General features: G+C 31.8%; 1 protein-coding gene across 1 annotated transcript; it reads left to right on the top strand.

The window, feature by feature from the left end:
- Positions 1-11,034: 11,034 nt before the first annotated feature.
- LOC139504481 (uncharacterized) lies at positions 11,035-18,358 on the top strand. The gene is made up of 6 exons (XM_071294585.1): positions 11,035-11,520; positions 12,048-12,368; positions 12,889-13,004; positions 13,664-13,850; positions 15,832-15,964; positions 17,695-18,358. The coding sequence occupies exons 1-6, from the start codon at positions 11,451-11,453 to the stop codon at positions 17,801-17,803; spliced, it is 936 nt and encodes a 311-aa protein (XP_071150686.1). The 5' UTR covers positions 11,035-11,450; the 3' UTR covers positions 17,804-18,358.
- Positions 18,359-19,358: the final 1,000 nt, after the last annotated feature.

Genomic DNA, 19,358 nt, shown 5'->3' on the forward strand with positions numbered 1-19,358 from the left:
TTTGTTTTTAAACAAAGCTAGACGTTAGTCTTTAATCTTCTTTCACAGCAATTATTGGTGTTGATGTCCAGTTGTCTATTAAAGTTGAGTACTCTGGAATTGGTGTACTATATTCATGGGGACATGTCACTAGACAAACGTTATTCCCAGTAGGTGATTGGTGCTGAAACTGCATCGGACGACATCTTACTTCCGTTCTACAAATGTTTGATGAAGGTAAAACTACAGACATGGTTGATTATTTGTGGTAAAAAGAAGGTTCAGATTCGACTATATGATTTACCTGTATTTAACATCGCTTTTTATAATTTTAGTATTAAGGGGGCTCCTGGGTATAAATCATTTTTTTTTTTCTAATATAGGTTTTCGCTATATTTTTTAATAAATGAACTTTATCATATACTTAAAAGAAAAATGAAATAAAAAAATGGGGTCACCGTTCATTTAAGCTCACAGTCTGGCTCCGGAAGAGGCATACATTTTTGTTAATGTCCCTTTTTTCTATTGAACTAATAGACGAAATAGAGATAATATCGAAATAAAAAAATAACCTAATTACAGAAATCGCTTAAATTTTACAATTATTTAGTTTATGTACAGCTTATATGAAAACAATAATAAAAAATATAGGTCACCGATGAGTTAAAAAAGATATTTCAAATTTAATGCCAAAAATGGCATTTTTGCACCAAAGGGAGATAATTTGGAGCTTTTTCAATTTTATGATCATTTTAAAAGTCATCTTGGGCCAAACCGAATCGATTTTTATGGTTGATTTTTTTTTACCATATCATAAAGTAATAACTAATAGTGTAATAAATAAAATTTGTAATGAAAAAATAAAGCTTCATTTTTTTTTTGAAATTTTTGTACCTACGAGCCACCTTAAAAGTGATAATTTGTGATAAGTTTTATACATTTGTTTATCATAAGTGACCGAGGAATGACATTAAATACATGATATTCCACACAGTTTAGGGATTGGGTGTTAAGAAGATTCGGTGTAACGTCATATCATAAGCTTAATGTCAGTGATCTAGACTTAGAGGGAAATGTTTTGCTGCATTTGAGGTGTTTCAAAGGGGATAGTAACATTGAAATAATAAGAAAAAAATAATGTTCATGAAAATATTGTTCTTATAGGCTTTTTTACAAACTTTAACAAAATCACGAAATTATATACTCACAAACATACATTTGTTCTTTCCCAATCAACAAATATGGTTCCATAGAAAAAAAACTGCTTCCTAAGTTTGGTACTACTTTTGATAATTCTCTAATTTTAATAACAATGTTCTCCAACACAACTTAAAAATAGTTTACTTATCCAAGTTTCTTTTTACAAATATCTGAGAATAACCCTTTTCTTCAATTTACCTGATGCTTTCAAAATGTTTGGCCGATTGTCTGTTAAGACATCAATCATTAATTAGCGTCTCTATGTACGTATATTTCATTTATTTGTTATGTCGATGTCGAAAGTCATGTTCCGGTACTGGCATGATAATACGGATTTTTTGTGTTATTAAAATTTACTGTTATAAAATGTTAGAAATTATTATAAATTAAGGAAAGTATCTCCCTCATGCAAAGCTCTGATTTCTTTCACGGATTTGGCTATTCTTTTTGGACCTTTTGGATTATAGCTCTTCATCTTTATGTTAGCTTTGGATTTCAAAATTTTTGGCCACGAACATCACTGAAGAGACATGTATTGTCGAAATGCGCATCTGATGCAGAAAAAATGTACCGTTAATGTTATCTCAGATTTCAATGAACGCAATTTATATAAATATATGGTAAAGATCTTGGATTTTGTTACCACACATTCATCAAAACTTTTAGAAAATTCGTTTATAGATACAAAGATGTTGTTACCCAATTTAGCTGTAGCTATATAATTCTAAATACATTTTGAAGACATCACATACTAGTTTTTACTGTGATGTTGGTTTTGGGACACGTTGATTTAAGATTTATCTTTGGAAAATCAAAAAAATGTCTTAATGCCTATATTGCTGGATCAGTACAGCTATCAGTTATCAAGTTATTGCTACATTCTGTAATATGATTTACCATATTTTTGCATTGCGTGAGTTCCACAGACTGTTTATTAGAGTTGTCATTTATGACTTTTGGACAGCGATCTACTACTCTTGTCTTTATCTAACTCGTTTCTAGTAGCTTGTAGTTCTAGTTTGTTACCCCGATTTTGGTTTTTGTCCATGGATTTATGAGTTTGAACAGCGGTATACTACTGTTGCCTTTATTTGTAGTAGTTGCGAGTTCTTTGTTTGTGTCTATTGGTTAAAATTCGGTTTTGTGCTTTATAACTATCGATTGAGCTATTTGAAATGATTTTCAGGGGCAGATTTAGTCGGGAGCGTGGTGGGCGTGCGCCCCCCCCCCCCTAAAATGTGCAAAGTATTGGTTGTCTTCAACTTATTTTAGTACTAGAAGTGACCATCCCATCTTTTTAAACATTCAACGTATATTAAACAGTAAGTTTAACAGAGTCTACGTGTTTACTCATCAACTGACCTATACGATTCATTTAAGTTTTATAAATATCATATACTTCAAACGAAGATGTCAAACGCGCTGCTTTTGATGAAAAATAAAATAGATTTTTAGCAGTTAAAGTACAAACAATTGTTACATTGTATTTACGGTTTTATAATCAATTTCTTTGATAATCGAAGTTCCAAAACATTCCTAGCCCTTACTCACTTTCACAATTTCATCATTACACGGCCAAGAAAACAGTCCAGGTGAGATTATTTCTTAATGTCCTTAATGAAAGATAGAAATATTGTTTCAAGCGAAAGGTTAGTTTATAATTTGTATCCCTGTGTGTTTATATATTTCTTACTTGCAACCTGACTTATATACCATATTATACATGCATGGGATCCCCAGAAAATTAAAATAACTTCGTAAATGCATCTCATTCTGATTTTAGTGGTTTGTGGCGAAAACAGTCTATATAAAGTTTAACACGACCTCCGAAAATCCTATACTAAAAAACAAATATTATGAAAGGACAATTAAAAATCACGGCGAAAAGTAAACACTTTCGTTTGCAAAATCTATTACTAGTATTGGTCAGGTGAGCTGTTGTGATCTGTCTCGTCTCAAATACTAAAATTTATGATAAAAGGGATGATTTTTCATTTCCTATCGTTAATTATCCGTTTTTAGATGGTGACGTTCCCTTGTCACCATCTTACGGTGTTTGTATATCTCAACTTGTACGATTCGCTCGTGTATGTAACAATGTTTTAGATTTTAACGAGAGAAATTTATGTATTACTGAAAAATTATTACACCAGGGTTTTCGATATCACAAACTAGTCAAAACATTTACTAAATTTTATCATCGGTATAAAGACATCATTCGTAAATATAGCTCAACATGCAGACTTCTAATACGTTCAGGTATTTCACATCCAATTTTTTATGGTAATATTCTTTATAAAGCACAAAGGTGTCAGTATTCACCTCAGAAACTTACAAAACCTTTGAATAGACTTATCAAGAAGGGATATAATTACGATACTGTTGTCAAGTCATTAAAGATTGCATATTTTGGCGTTAATATTGAGTCACTGATAAGGTCTTTGCATCGGAACTAAACACATTATTTTTTTAATAACAGTTGTTGGCATGACACGGGTTATGTTCTTCTCATATATGTTATGATGGTATGATACTAAACCTCTAACGGGAAGGATTGTGCCTGGTGTTCATATGATGAAATCATAATCTTTCAGTCAGTTTAATTGAAGTCTGGAGCTGGCATGTCAGTTAACTGCTAGTAGTCTGTTGTTATTTATGTATTATTGTCATTTTGTTTATTTTCTTTGGTTACATCTTCTGACATCAGAATCGGATTTCTCTTGAACTGAATTTTAATGTGCGTATTGTTATGCGTTTACTTTACTACATTGGTTAGAGGTATAGGGGGAGGGTTGAGATCTCACAAACATGTTTAACCCCGCCGCATTTTTGCGCCTGTCCCAAGTCAGGAGCCTCTGGCCTTTGTTAGTCTTGTATTATTTTAATTTTAGTTTCTTGTGTACAATTTGGAAATTAGTATGGCGTTCATTATCACTGGACTAGTATATATTTGTTTAGGGGCCAGCTGAAGGACACCTTCGGGTGCGGGAATTTCTCGCTACATTGAAGACCTGTTGGTGACCCTCTGCTGTTGTTTTTTATTTGGTCGGGTTGTTGTCTCTTTGACACATTCCCCATTTCCATTCTCAATTTCACTTTGCTTCCGTCGGTCCGCCCGTCTATCTGTCAACTCTTCACATTTCCATCGTCTTAACCAAGTTTTTCGGGGCTGGTGTTATGGAGTGTTAAAGTAATTCTTAAGATAACCAGTTCCATTTCACATTATTGAAACCATGTACAATTGGCTTAAACACATTGACGATCAGCAAACAAGGGTTATTTATTTTTGTGATGTTTCTGTATTCTTTTTGTCACAACTACCAACACAATGTCTTGCAGGAATTAGTTGAGATAATTGTTAACTGATATTGCTATATAGATCATTTTACAACAAGTGCTGGTGTCTTGATTGTAGTTTGGTTTGCATAGGAAAACAGAATAAAAATAAAATGTTGACATGATCTTCAGCTTCTGTGTTTTGGGCGGCAGCTTTATAACTGTAGCATTATAAACTCATTTCATTTAGTTGGCAAAAAGAAAAATCTGATATTTGTATTTATAATCTTTTCTTATCTTGAGAATAAAAAAAGGAGGTTCCACGGCATTTTCATAAACAGCTAATAATACATGTAACTGCTTTAATTTATTCAATATACAATTGAACTTGTTTTTATAAACATTTTTTTATTAATTTTATTTTCATGTCACCAAATTTGTATGAAACAGACTTTTTTAGTCTGTGAGAATAAAAGAAAATATTGTGTTCCACGGCACTTTCGTAAACATCTAATAATACATGTAGCTGCCTTATATTATATAATGTATTAAATTAATTTTCATGTCATCAAATTTGCATGATTTTTATATTCTCTCAATTAAATTTGTACTACATTTACTGTTTTAGATTTTGTTTTTTAAACATCGATGCAGATGACTGATGTTATATATATATATTTGCCTAATACTATGCGTTAAATAGCAAATAAGGCCAAAAGCGGGTTTGTAATAACATGAGCAACACGATGGGTGCCACATTTAGAGCAGGATCTGCTAACCTTTCCGACGCACTTGAGATCAGTTTTTGGTGGGGTACATTTTGCTTAGTCCTGAGTTTTCTATGTTGTGTCATGAATACTATTATTTGTCTGTCTGTCTATTTTACAAATTATGAAACTTCTTCGCACCATTTCGTTTATAAGAAACATAATATACATGTGATATGTAATGTGCTAATTTTCAAACAAAACATACAGTCCTCATTGACCTCTTGTCAATTTTTAATACTAATCGAGGACAAAACTGTTATTCAATCATAATTTCTGAAGGAACAGGTTAAATACACCTGTGAAATTGTGTAAAAGATAAAGTCACGTGAAAAACTTTTTATCTGAATCTCACCTATTGACACATGTTGAACATTGTTTACAAACATTGATTTAAAAATAGTACACAATCAATGGTCACGTGATTATCCATTCAAGTTTACAGGGACAAATTTGGATTATATCCAAGTTTTTAACGGAAACTATGAATGAATGAAAAAATAATATAGAAGACCTCGTCTTCGATCATTGCGTGATCATGCGTGTGACTGAAATTCACCCTGGTTAAAGTCCAATTCACCTTTTGACATACTAGCATCATGAAAAATAGCAAAATACCTGTCGACTTGATGCAATACTATCGAGTAAAGAAAAGAAGAAGAGAAATATATTAAAAAAATATTAAAGTCCTAAGTCAGGAATCTGATGAACAGTAGTGGTCGTCTGTTTATGTAGTTTATGTAGTTCATACGTGTTTCTCGTTTTTCGTTTTTATATAGATTAGACCGTTGGATTTACCGTATGAATGGTTTTTTGTGCTGACATGAATTATCATTGATATGGTTATATCTATAAATTAACTGTTTACAAAATTATTTTTTTTGAAATACTAAGGCTGTTCTACCTCAGGCATATATTACCTTTGCTGTATTTGGCAATACTTTCAGGCATTTTGGTTCTCAATGCTCTTCAACTTCGTATTTTATTTGGCCTTTTAAACTTTTTTGGATTCGAGCGTCACTGATGAGTATTTTGTAGACGAAACGGGCGTCTGGCGTATACAAAATTTAGTCCTGGTATCTAGGATGAGTTCATTAACAACCACTGGGTCGATGCCACTGCTGGTGGAGATTTATTTTCCCGAGGGTATCACAAGCCCAGAAGTCAGCATTTTTGTGCTGACATGAATAAACATTGATCTGGTTATATTTATAAATTAACTGTTTACAAATTTTTTTTTTTTTATACTAAGACTTTTCTACCTCAGGCATAGATTACCTTAGCTGTATTTGGCAAAACGTTTAGAAATTTTGGTCCTCAATGCTCTTTAACTGCGTACTTTATTTGGCCTTTCAAAATTGTTTGGATTCGAGCGTCACTGATGAGTCTTTTGTAGACGAAACGGGCGTCTGGCGTATACAAAATTTAGTCCTGGTATCTAGGATGAGTTCATTAACAACCACTGGGTCGATGCCACTGCTGGTGGAGATTTATTTTCCCGAGGGTATCACAAGCCCAGTAGTCAGCATTTTTGTGATGACATGAATAAACATTGATCTGGTTATATTTATAAATTAACTGTTTACAAATTATTTTTTTTTTATACTAAGACTTTTCTACCTCAGGCATAGATTACCTTAGCTGTATTTGGCAAAACGTTTAGAAATTTTGGTCCTCAATGCTCTTCAACTTCGTATTTTATTTGGCCTTTTAAACTTTTTTGGATTCGAGCGTCACTGATGAGTATTTTGTAGACGAAACGGGCGTCTGGCGTATACAAAATTTAGTCCTGGTATCTAGGATGAGTTCATTAACAACCACTGGGTCGATGCCACTGCTGGTTGAGATTTATTTTCCCGAGGGTATCACAAGCCCAGTAGTCAGCATTTTTGTGCTGACATGAATAAACATTGATCTGGTTATATTTATAAATTAACTGTTTACAAATTATTTTTTTTTTATACTAAGACTTTTCTACCTCAGGCATAGATTACCTTAGCTGTATTTGGCAAAACGTTTAGAAATTTTGGTCCTCAATGCTCTTTAACTGCGTACTTTATTTGGCCTTTCAAAATTGTTTGGATTCGAGCGTCACTGATGAGTCTTTTGTAGACCAAACGCGCGTCTGGCGAATATACAAAATGTAGTCATGGTATCTATGATGAGTTTATATTCCACATCTTCCTATATATATATCAGACGTTGAACACAAACTGACATAGCAATGTCAAACTAAGAACGAACAAAATACAAACAACAGTAAACAAAACATATAATAAATCAGAAAACTAAAGATACGACTGTACCAAGTCTGGAAAAGAACAGCTGTTAACCATTCAGTTGATGATTTTTAGCCTTAGATTTTGCCATTTGATTAGGGACTTTACGTTTAGAATGTTTCTTACTGTTCAGCTTTTTATTTTGGATTGTACTTTTTATACTTTCTGCTTTTCTTGACTCAGATAAATCATGTACATACATATATTAACAAATGTTTGCATGGGTTGTTTACTTGATGCAGAATATCGAATAACGCCAAGGAGAAGAGAAATATATTAAAAGGGAAATTCAAACTCGGAAGTTGAAAACAAACTGACAGTGCCATGTTAAACTAAAAACGACCAAAGTACAAACAACAGTAAAAAAACAATATAATAAAGCAGAAAATTAAAGACATCACAAACAGTACATAAGAAATTGCCTGTACCCAGTCAGGAATAGGACAGTTGTTAAGCTTCGTTTGATGTGTTTGAACCTTAGATTTTGCCATTTGATTAGAGACTTTCCGCTTTCAATTTCCTCGGAGTTCAGTTTTTTTTTGTGATCTGACTTTTTATACTTTCTGCTTTTCTTGACTCAGTTTAATCGTTTTTCTATATACAAATATATTTAAAAAAGATATTTTCATGTTTTTTTTACAGATTGTTTTCAATAGTTATCAAAGGTACCAGGATTATAGTTTAATGCACCAGACGCGCGTTTCGTCTACATATGACTCATCAGTGACACTCAGATTAAAATAGTTACAAAGTATGTTCTTATTGTACTACTTTCAACATACACGACCAGACATACCACTCTGTCAAATACCAATTCTATGAATGACTGGAAAAGTCGATGCCACTGCTGTTGGACCTTTCGTCCCCGAGGGTATCACCAGCCCAGTAGTCAACACTTCGGTGTTGACATGAATATCAATAATGTGGTAATTTTTATAAATTTCCTGTTTAAAAAAATTTAAATTTTTCGAAAAATTAAGGATTTTCTTATACCAGGCATAGATTACCTTAGCCGTATTTGGCACAACTTTTTGGAATTTAGGATCATCAATGCTCTTCAACTTTGTACTTGTTTGGCTTTATAAATATTTTGATATGAGCGTCACTGATGAGTCTTATGTAGACGAAACGCGCGTTTGGCGTACTAAATTATAATCCTGGTACCTTTGATAACAATGTAGTTTGATTAGAATTGAACAATCACAAATCAAGTGATAAGGATTAAACAACTATTAGTCCCATTATGGCCTTCAATAATGACCAAATATATAGATACATCTAGAAAGCGGTAGCTAACATGCTTAAAAAAACAACTAAAGGACATTTTACAGTATTTAATAATGAGGAAAACCAATAATGAATATAATTTTATTAATTATGGAAGGCTGTCTATATGCCAAACCGTAAAACCAAAACACAAAAAAAAACCAAAAAAACAAACAAATTGAGGTTTGAAAATGAACAAAATCAAATATGACAGACTGAAATATGAGACTTAGTAAGGGCACACACAGATGGCTGCGGGATTTAATTTGTTTGAACACTTAAAACCTTCACCTTGCTTCGGAAAATTATGAGATAGAACCTTCTGTAAAAAAATGTTGGAAACCCTTTTTTTTTTAATCGACAGAAAAATGAAGAATTCTCGCTATGAGTGAAATATGATATAAAGTCAAGTAGTGTTGTTCATTAATTAAGTTTGAATACAGCATATTACGGTTAGAGATTCATTCATGGTTGAAGATTCATTTACCAAACATGCTTAAAAGTTTGAACATTTTGGTTTAGTTTTTGATGATGGAAAATGTATTGTCATTTCCATTTATTAAAATAAATTGCATGGTTCCATACGTAATTTTGGTCTTATTGTTACACTTTAACACATAACAATAAAAAATCAAGTGGTACAGGGTAACTCAAAGCACCGAATAACCCCTTTAAGTTAGAAATGTAAGAGGAGAACTGTTATCAACAATGTAAACTGGACTTTGTGTTAAATTGACCATTCGGTGCCAGTGCTTAAAATATTTCAATCCTCTATAGGTGGATTTAACATACATAAATAAAATACGAAAATAAGAAAGCAATGAATGAGGTTGTTAAATTTGATAAATAAAATTTAAAATGGGATTGTTTCAAAGAGGCAACAACCCGACCAAAGAGCAGACAACAGCCAAAGGCCACCAATTGGTCTTCAATGCAACGAGAAACTCTTGATCCAGAGGCGTGCTGCAGCTAGCTCTTAAATAAAATCGTATATTAGTTCAGTGATAATGGACCTCATACTAAACCCCGATATATACACAAGAAACTAAAATAAAAAATCGTACAAGACTTTCGAAGGCCAGAGGCTCCTGACTTGGGACAGGCGCAAAAATGCGGCGGGGTTAACCATGTTTTATGATATCTGAATCCTTTCCCTATACCACTGGCCAACGCAGAAAAAACAAACAACAAGACGTACAACAATACGCACAGTAAAAGTAAGTTCAAAAGAAATCCGAGTCAGATGGCACAATAAGTAACAAAAAACAACTAAACAAAATGACAATAATATATAAATTAACAAAGGACTACTTTGCCTTTTTGTTCTTCTTAGTTAAATAATTGTTTAATTTTATTGTGATTAGGATTATAACACAATGTTGACTGTTGCACCCCTAATTTGACATTTTTACCCATTAAATATGTTTGTTTTGGTTACACATCGCTGTCAATATAATGGAATATGATACGACAATCATACAAGTGAGAATGGAGTATGATACGACAATCATACAAGTGAGAGGTTTTGCTAGCTATAAACCAGGTTCAATCCACCATTTTCTACTCAAGAAAAAGTCTGTACAAGTCAGAAATATGACAATTTGAATGGGTTTGAGCTTTTGATTTTGCTATTTTATTTGGTAGTTTCTTATTTTAGATTTCCCTCCTAGTTCAGTATTTTTTTATTTTACTTTTTACTATATTTTTCTCGTTTTAGTATTTGAAATGAATGTCTACGATGACCTAAATAAATTTTCCCACTATTTTGATCATGACTTATTGCGTTGTAATAAAACCGTATATTGAACAAGTAAAGGGTTAATTCAACATCGTAAGTTTTTGCTAGCAATGATAAGTTTTATTTTGAAAGGAATAAACGAAAAAATCGAAGATAATAAATGGAAGTCATTGATTATAAGATAATAAGTATAAATGATATATGTGGAGGAGGGGCGAAATATACCAAAGGGATATTCAAACACATGGATCGAAAATAAACTAAAAACGCCATGGGTAAAAAGAAAAGAAACAAAACATACAGACATACAGACAAATAATTGTACACAAGAAACAACACAGAAAACTAAAACAAAACGAACCCCACCAAAAACTGTGGATGATCTTAGGTGCTCCGGAATGGTAACCAGATCCTGCTCCGCATGTAGTATATTTCGTGTTGCTCATGTTATTACAAACTCGGTTAATTAGTGTAATTCGGTGGGTCACATTCGTAAAAAGGGAATAGGAATTTAGTTACAACGTAAGGAACAAAAGTATCTACAAACCTTATGATTAGAAGTATCTTTGAAAGACAATGGACAAAATAAAAAAAATAAAAGAGTATATAAAAGTTAAAAATAATTCAGAATCTGCAATCTATCGAAATGTCCGGAAAAAATTGATGAAAAACTCTGGTTGTGACCGTAGTACGAGTAAGAGGTTTAGCTAGCTATACAACAAGGTTTCATCTACCATTTTCGATCTAAGAAAAAAGCCAATACCAAGTTAGGAATATGACAGTTGTCATCCATTCGTTTTATGTTTTTGAGATGTTGATTTTGCAATTTGATTGTGTGGACTTACCTCAGTGTTCAGTATTTAACATTCTCCCAGGTTATTCCATTCACCTATTGATAAGTATGATGAATTATATTTTTCTGTTTTGCAGCTTATTTCACAAAACATGATTATCGGTATGATATACATGTATTTATTGTATGCCCTGGTGTGTTCTTCTGTGACAAGCACATCAGGTAAGCAAAGTCCTGTTTTAGTTGGCAGTGTCTTAAACTTTATATTATCAAAAATTCAGATTTGTATAATACAAAACATAGATACATTGTGTACCTGAATCAATTACATTTCTTTACCTTGTCCACACCACCATCTATGTTATGATTAAAGCCAGTTACAACTACTTATATTTTTTATTGTTCAAGGTTGTAAGAGAAATTATAACTGTTGATCTGAATTTCATTTGAAATATTTTTTATCGTTTGAAAATGAATCGCATCTCTTCCCTTCTAATATAAAAATGATAACTGAGGACAGGAATGTTCATCATATTGAAAAATAAAACAAAAATAAAGTAATATACTGCTACGCTCGTCGATTATACAACATCGTATGATCGTATCTATCAGTTAGAACATATTACGTTTTGGTTGCATAATATCCGTATCGGCAGCTTTAGTGTTATATAATGATTACATTCATGTTAATTTCTTAAAGTCTTCTTAGCCTAAAAGACTAATTCTATTTACCAAATGCATCCTTTTAGGTGAAAAACTATCATGGAAATTGGACACAGTACCAGCAGTTTTTGGAGAAGATGTTCAATTAGGATGCTTCATTCCTAACTATGCAAGTAGGGCAAATATGAACCGAAGATGGTCGATTCGAAGAAACATTCATGGAATTACATTGAACGGTGTATCAAGATATCCAAACAAATATAGTGAGCATATGGATAAGAAGATTGGTGTATCAACGTTACGAATTCACAATTTTAGCTTACATGACGTAAATATCATTTACGAATGTGCATATGGGTTTTTGATTGACAGAAAGATGCTCATACTGTCTAAATTCAAATTTGAAAGTGAGTATATCAATTCATCTAAACCACATACATTTCTTGACTGTATTCACATATAATTATTCGTAGATTTTCGTATATGATCTTAATTCTTAGATGTTTTACACATTTATGACAATAAAAATGTACCGTCCGAGTCCCCTGCTAGTTAATAGTGCACATTTTTTTTCTAGTTTAAGCTTGTATTATTGTAACTGCCAGAAAAAAGGAGTTTCTTGTAATGTAAATGTTATCGAAATTATTGAACCAATGCATGCAAATATATTGCAACTAATATATAACGTAAAGTCAACAAATAATGTGATGCTCAATGATTGTTTATCGCAGGCTAATTAACTTTGATATCTTGTCAAAGTAGGGCAAATAAAAAAGGGAATTTTCAGAGCCATGATTTTTTTTATATATAGATTTTCCATGCGTTGAACATTTTTACACTTTTTGTGGTCCGATATATTACTATAATTATTTACAATAAATTTTCTTTTAAAAAAAATGTAATAATTTGTATTCTCTCATTATTAAGAACATCCTCAAAGTCTTCTGAATGCAACAGTTGAGACCGACACAGAATGTACTTGCAGAGGAAATGTTACATTAGAAAATGTTTTTCCTCAACCATATTGTAAATCTACTTTGAATGTGAGTAAATGAAAATTTAATAAAACTGATAGAAAAAAAATACAATATTGTTTTCACCAAATTAGGACCAAAGCAGGGAATGTAGCAAATAAACAAAATCAATATGAACAGTTCCATAATCTGGACAATAGAGATGTTAAATGTATTATACATGTATAATAAAATCACACACACCAAAAAAATAGCATAATAATATATAACACTTTCTCAGGTGAATATGTTTTTTTATTCAAAATCCAATTCATATAGAGAAACCTACTAAAATAAGACCAATATGGAATAATAGTTAATATTGACTCAATTGCATAAGGTAAGTGTATTTTGACTATTTAATATTCAAGTTGCAGATTAATTTTTCGGAGAAATCTATATTTAAAATAAAATACAAAACCAACACATTATTCTATGAGGTATACTGCAAAAAACATAAAATAAAGGATATTATGACTAATATGCAGTAAGCACCAATGCAATAGTCGATGTTTATAATATACTTAATCATATCATTTTAGTATGTATAAATATTACTCATCAAACTTCATCTATCCTTAGCAAAAACCTTAATTTGAAACTCACTTCTCACATAGACGAGACAGAACGAAAGAGATTTATTATTTACGAAAATATATTAAAACAATAAAGTTGATCCTTTTTTTCAGAAAAAAGACATTACGTTACAATCTCTTCAAGTTAACACAGAAAAACGTGGGTTATTTTTTACTACTGATATTAAGCTGGTCTATACACATAGAGACGATGTTAAAATTGGAAAATTGATTGTTGTTTGTGATGTAGGGAGTAAACGGATTGTTGTAATTAATGAAACGATGAACTGTACTTTAAACGGTAAGATTGTCTTTATATATATATATATATATATATATATATATATATACAAAAAAAGTTTCTTTTCAAGCGGTCCCAAGATGGATGAAAGCGCTAGACAATGCTGCTTTTAAAACTCTTTTTGTGTATTTAATTTTTAATATATATATATATATATATATATATATATAAGTACGTCTGATTCAGTGACAACTCTACAACAGATGTATCCATCGGATCACCAGGAATGATGGTGATACACGGCTGTGTACATTTTGTATATACAACTCGTCTAAACATCAACCCAACAATGTTAGATCTGTAAATTTGCTTTTGCAAATTTTTTGTTCTTCCCTCGCCGGGATTCGAACCCATGCTACTGAGATATCGTGACACCAAATCGCCTGCACTGCAGCCGGCCCGCTAGACCACACAACCACCTGGGCTTCACAAAAGTAAAGCTTTCGGTGGCCGTGTGTTTCCTTTCCTCGTCAGTTTTAATCTAGCGTCGTACTACAGTACATGATATATAAGGCATGGAGATGTTATTGTTACAGATCAGCTCAATTATCTATAGTAAAGGATCCTACAAATTAATGCAAGATACAGTCACAGAAAATAATTATATTTATAAGTACGTCTCAGTCAGTGACAACTCTACAACAGATGTATCCATCGGATCACCAGCAATGATGGTGATACACGGCTGTGTAAATTATGTACTAGTATATACAACTCGTCTAAACATCAACCCAACAATGTTAGATCTGTAAATTTGCTTTCGCAAATTTGTAGTTCTTCCCTCGCCGGGATTCGAACCCATGCTACTGCGATATCGTGACACCAAATCGCCTGCACTGTAGCCGTCCCGCTAGACCACACGACCACCTGGGCTTCATATATATATACATGTACATAGATAATGTATCCTTGAAACCCTGCAAGAGTTTAATCAAAACAAAGATATAAGAAATTTATGTTCGGCAATAGTTATTCCAGAAATAAATGTTAATGACATTCGTTACATTATGTTTAAATGAACAAATACAAAATATTACAATGATGTAATATCTGTATACTCCAGTGAGTGCTTTATGGAAACAACTACTTATAAATGTATAATATAGTTCAAGCTTTTTAAAAGATTATTTGATTAATTCATTCCATTTATTTCGCTTAAAACATCTAAAAGTATCGTTCCGTTAAACCTTTAAACTCAAAACAGTTTTGTATAATTCAATATCATGAATATATAAAAAAAAAAATACCCGACTGCGATGAAAATTTAAAACGGAAAGACCCTATTCAAATGTTAAAATATTAAACACATTAAACGAGTTATTAACAACTCTCACTTTCCGATCTTGATATAGGCATTTTCGAATTTAGAAAATGGTGGATTAAGATAGAAAAAGAAGATATGATATCATTGCTTAATGAGACAACTCTCTACAAGAGACCACAATGACACATAAATTAACACTTATAGGTCACCGTACGGCCTTTAATAATGAACAAAGCCCGTACCGCAAAGTCAGCTATAAAAGGCCCCGAAATGACAATGTAAAACAAATCAACCGAGAAAAACTAAGTGCCTTATTTATGTATAAAACATGAACGAAACACAAAAATGTAACATATAAACAAACGACAACCACTGAATTACAGGCTCCTGACTTGGGACAGGCACATACCTACAGAATGTTGCGGGATTAAACATGTTAGCGGAATCCCAACCCTTACATGGGACAGTGGTTTAACAATACAACATAAGAACGAACTATAAAGATCAGTTGAAATGGCTTAACTCATCAGATGAAAAAAAAAATACAAAAGGACGTATACAATTGGTTTTATAACTATCGCATAAACAATGACAAATTTAATTATATTAACAACAATGTGTGAAGAACACATAAAGGCGCAAGAGGTAAAACAAATAAAAAAAATAATTGGGTACAGCAGTCAACAATGAGTAACAACCTTAATCTTGTACTTGTAGGTACAATGGAATCCAGAATTGATATACAACGAGTTGCTGGAATTATTTCTGTTTGCTTTTTGATGTCTATTCCATTTATGTGTTTAATGTGCGTTCTCTCTAAGAACAACAAAACGAAATTATTAGCACTCCTGTAAGTATTTTTATTTAACTACCAATTTGTATTTATTAGAAGCGTCAATGAAATAACGACCACATAACACAAACTGTAATTAAGAAATATTAATTTTGGCAAAAATGTCTTACATATCCGACTTATTTATCATATTAATTTGTTTGTACGGTCGTCATTGGTGTGTCTTGTGTTGACGTACTGCGCGTTTTGCCTTTTAAGTTTGTATCTTTGATAATTCTCAAATCCGGCATCATTATATAACTTTCCATAACCCTGCATTTCGTAACATTTCCCTTTACTTTGTACAATTAGCTTTCATAATTACCCAAAGTGTAAAGCTTTCGAAAAAATGAGATGGTCAACACTGTGAATTTATCTGTCTTCGTAAGTACCAATTATTGAGCATTAATAGACACTATGGCTATCTAACGTCGTTGTTATGTTGAGGTTTACTCACAATAGAAAATTTAGGGTACGTGTTGTGTAGATTGTCGTTTTGTAATGAGTATTGTATACTATAAGCTTTTTGTTTTGTTTTTTTTTCTTTCATTTTTTTGTCATTGGATTGTCAGTTCGTTTTTGCTGACAAGTTTGAGAGACCTGTGATATTTTTAAGTCCTTTTTTTAATTAATTATCAGCTTACAAAATACAAATTCGTCATTAAGGTTGACCACTTTCTGAAGAATTAAGTTAAATACATTAAGGGTTGCGGTGGTTATCATACATAACATTTGTATCATCTGTATATATAGATACATATACATGTGTATTATATGTTATTTATGTCTCAGACAGGGTTTATATCTCGACATTCCCGACTTCAGATTTATATCAGAGTATATAAGCTATTTGCCAGGAATATCCCAGTATTCCCTCTTTGAGACCTGAAATAAACATATATTATGGATTACGTCTGTCTTACTATTTTTCAAGTGCAGAAATTTTAAAAACATTCCCAATCCAACATGCTTATTCATGTCATGATTATCGTGTATTACTATTTTAAGTAATCTATCTAAATGCACCCTTTTTTTGACAATTTCTTTCCGTTTTCAGAGTTCAAGTGTGTGTTTGTTTGTATGTGTGTTAAGCTTTGTTTTGCAACACAAATATTATATTTATAATGACACTTTAAAAAAAATAAAATAAGTATGTCAAGTGTTAGTTGCGTGATTTTGTATTAAAAATGTATTATTGACTGAAGCACGTCATTATTTCTCCAGATGCTAACCTCTGACATTCCTTAGTGTATAGCATTCGACTACGTCACATAGTTACAGGTTTTTAATTCGAGGTTCCAATTTAGGATAAAAACGTCGTATATACCCCGGCAGCTTCCTGAATAAATACTGACATTTCTATGTTGTTATCCCATTACAAAACTCGACACATTTATAATCCGTCATGTAAATGCTTATATGGCTTTGTGTTGGGTGTTGAAACATTAGAGTCATTTTTTAATTGATATCATTTTGTAATTGGGAGATAATCCAATATGAGTCATGGTCCAACGTCTTTAAAAAAGAGTGATATATATGTATGATAGTTTCAAAATGTAAAGAAATAAATGAAAACTGTCAAATATTCTGAACGTCACCACTATGCATTTGAGAAATACCAAAATGTATGCGTAAAAATTTAAATAATATTTTGCAAAACCAAAATCATAATAATTCATTCATACAACACATATGTGTTTTGGTACTTAACAAGACACAACGTGTTAATCAATTTGTTTATTTTTAAGACATAATTGCTATCAGAAGAAGAGGCAAGGGTCAAAAGATTCATTAAAACAACACCGGAAGATAGACGAAGAAATGGCATTACAAAATGATAAAGAAGGGGTAACATGATGAATTCAAGGATACATTAGAAAATGATATTCTTCAATGGAAATCCAATTTCTATAAATCTGCTATGAATTACTTATTCATACATGTATTGATTGTCGTAAATCAGTACAATTTTCAGTCGTTGAGTTTTAATTTGATTTTAAAAATTGTCTAAAGATAGAACAAAAAGATATGTTTTGCACAACTCTATTTGTAACATTTGTATTGACATGCTTTTCTTCAACATTACAGTTCTAATTTATGCAAATATCTTAGTGTATATTTGTAAAAGTATATTGTTGTTGTACTACAAAGTTATGATTGACAGAGTTTAAGTATATTTTTGGAAAAACTTATGTTTATATTTCTGTTATTGATGATTTTGTAATCTAATCGCCTGTTTAGATGTATTCAACAAATATCGGCAATAATTTTAAAGAGTAAAACAAAGACGAGGTATAAGACTGTGAAATGGCTACTACACATATTTGCAATCATTTAAAAACATAGTATTGTTATTTATTAATAATTTATTTTTTAAATCCAATGTGAAATAAAATGAAGAAAAAAACTCAACATTACCAGACTTATATACTTGCACGATTCAAAGTTTTTACCACCTATTGTCAAATCCACAAAAGGAGATGTGGCATGATGAGTGGGTGCATGTTGCTATGGGTACCCGTACAGTCTTTAACAATCAACAAAACCAAAGTCGGTGAGGAAGCTACAAATAGACCCGTAATGATCAAAATGTTAAACAATTTAAACGAGTTTTAACGATTTTATATACAAGAACATAAAAAAGACGAAAAACGAATACGAAAATCAGTAAATGAAAACCACCGTTGATTAACAAGCTGTTGGGCATGGATAACCACACCCCAATTTTGGCAAGCTTAAATATATTGCCTGGGACGGTGGTGAGACAGCACAACAATATATCATGCTAAAAAACCAGTTCAAAAGGGTTAGGCTCATAAGGTTAATGTAGTGCAAAACAAACAAATACACTTGAAAGACAAAGAACCGATCTAAAAGTTCTACCATTTATTAAAAGCCTATCACAAAAAAAAAAAAAAAGAAAACAATCACAAATACTAAACAAAAAGTTCAAGACCAAAAATAAGAATATTCAGGAAGTACAGCAGTAAGCTTCTTTAACTGAATAGCGATAAACACTTACTAATTATTTATTGTAAATAATCGATGAGTATGCCGATGGAAGCAATGCGAGTATTAAAAATCTAATATTACATATAAAGGCAACAGTAGTATACCGCTGTTCAAAAGTCATAAATCGATTGAGAGAAATCAAATCCGGGTTACATACTTAATCCGAGGGAAACATATCAAATTAAAGAGGAAATCAACGAAATAACAGAACACAAAAATGCAACAAAAAAATAACAAACTACACTGCAACGTACATAGCAACGAACTATTTAATAACAACTGCCATAATCCTGACAGGACATTGTAAGAATAAAAATTGTGAGTTAAATCAGGAATTTTTCTAGCCTAACCTCACGCTTTATGGCAATTAATGTTACAAATATTGCTAACATTACAACAT

This window comes from Mytilus edulis, chromosome 14 (assembly GCF_963676685.1).
Source record: "Mytilus edulis chromosome 14, xbMytEdul2.2, whole genome shotgun sequence".
NCBI lineage: Eukaryota > Metazoa > Mollusca > Bivalvia > Mytilida > Mytilidae > Mytilus > Mytilus edulis.

Coding starts and splice junctions, on each gene's coding strand:
- LOC139504481 (XM_071294585.1), top strand. CDS start 11,451: ATGATTATCGGTATGATATACATGTATTTATTGTATGCCCTGGTGTGT. Junction 11,521..12,047: donor TTCTGTGACAAGCACATCAG/GTAAGCAAAGTC, acceptor GCATCCTTTTAG/GTGAAAAACTATCATGGAAA. Junction 12,369..12,888: donor GTCTAAATTCAAATTTGAAA/GTGAGTATATCA, acceptor CTCATTATTAAG/AACATCCTCAAAGTCTTCTG.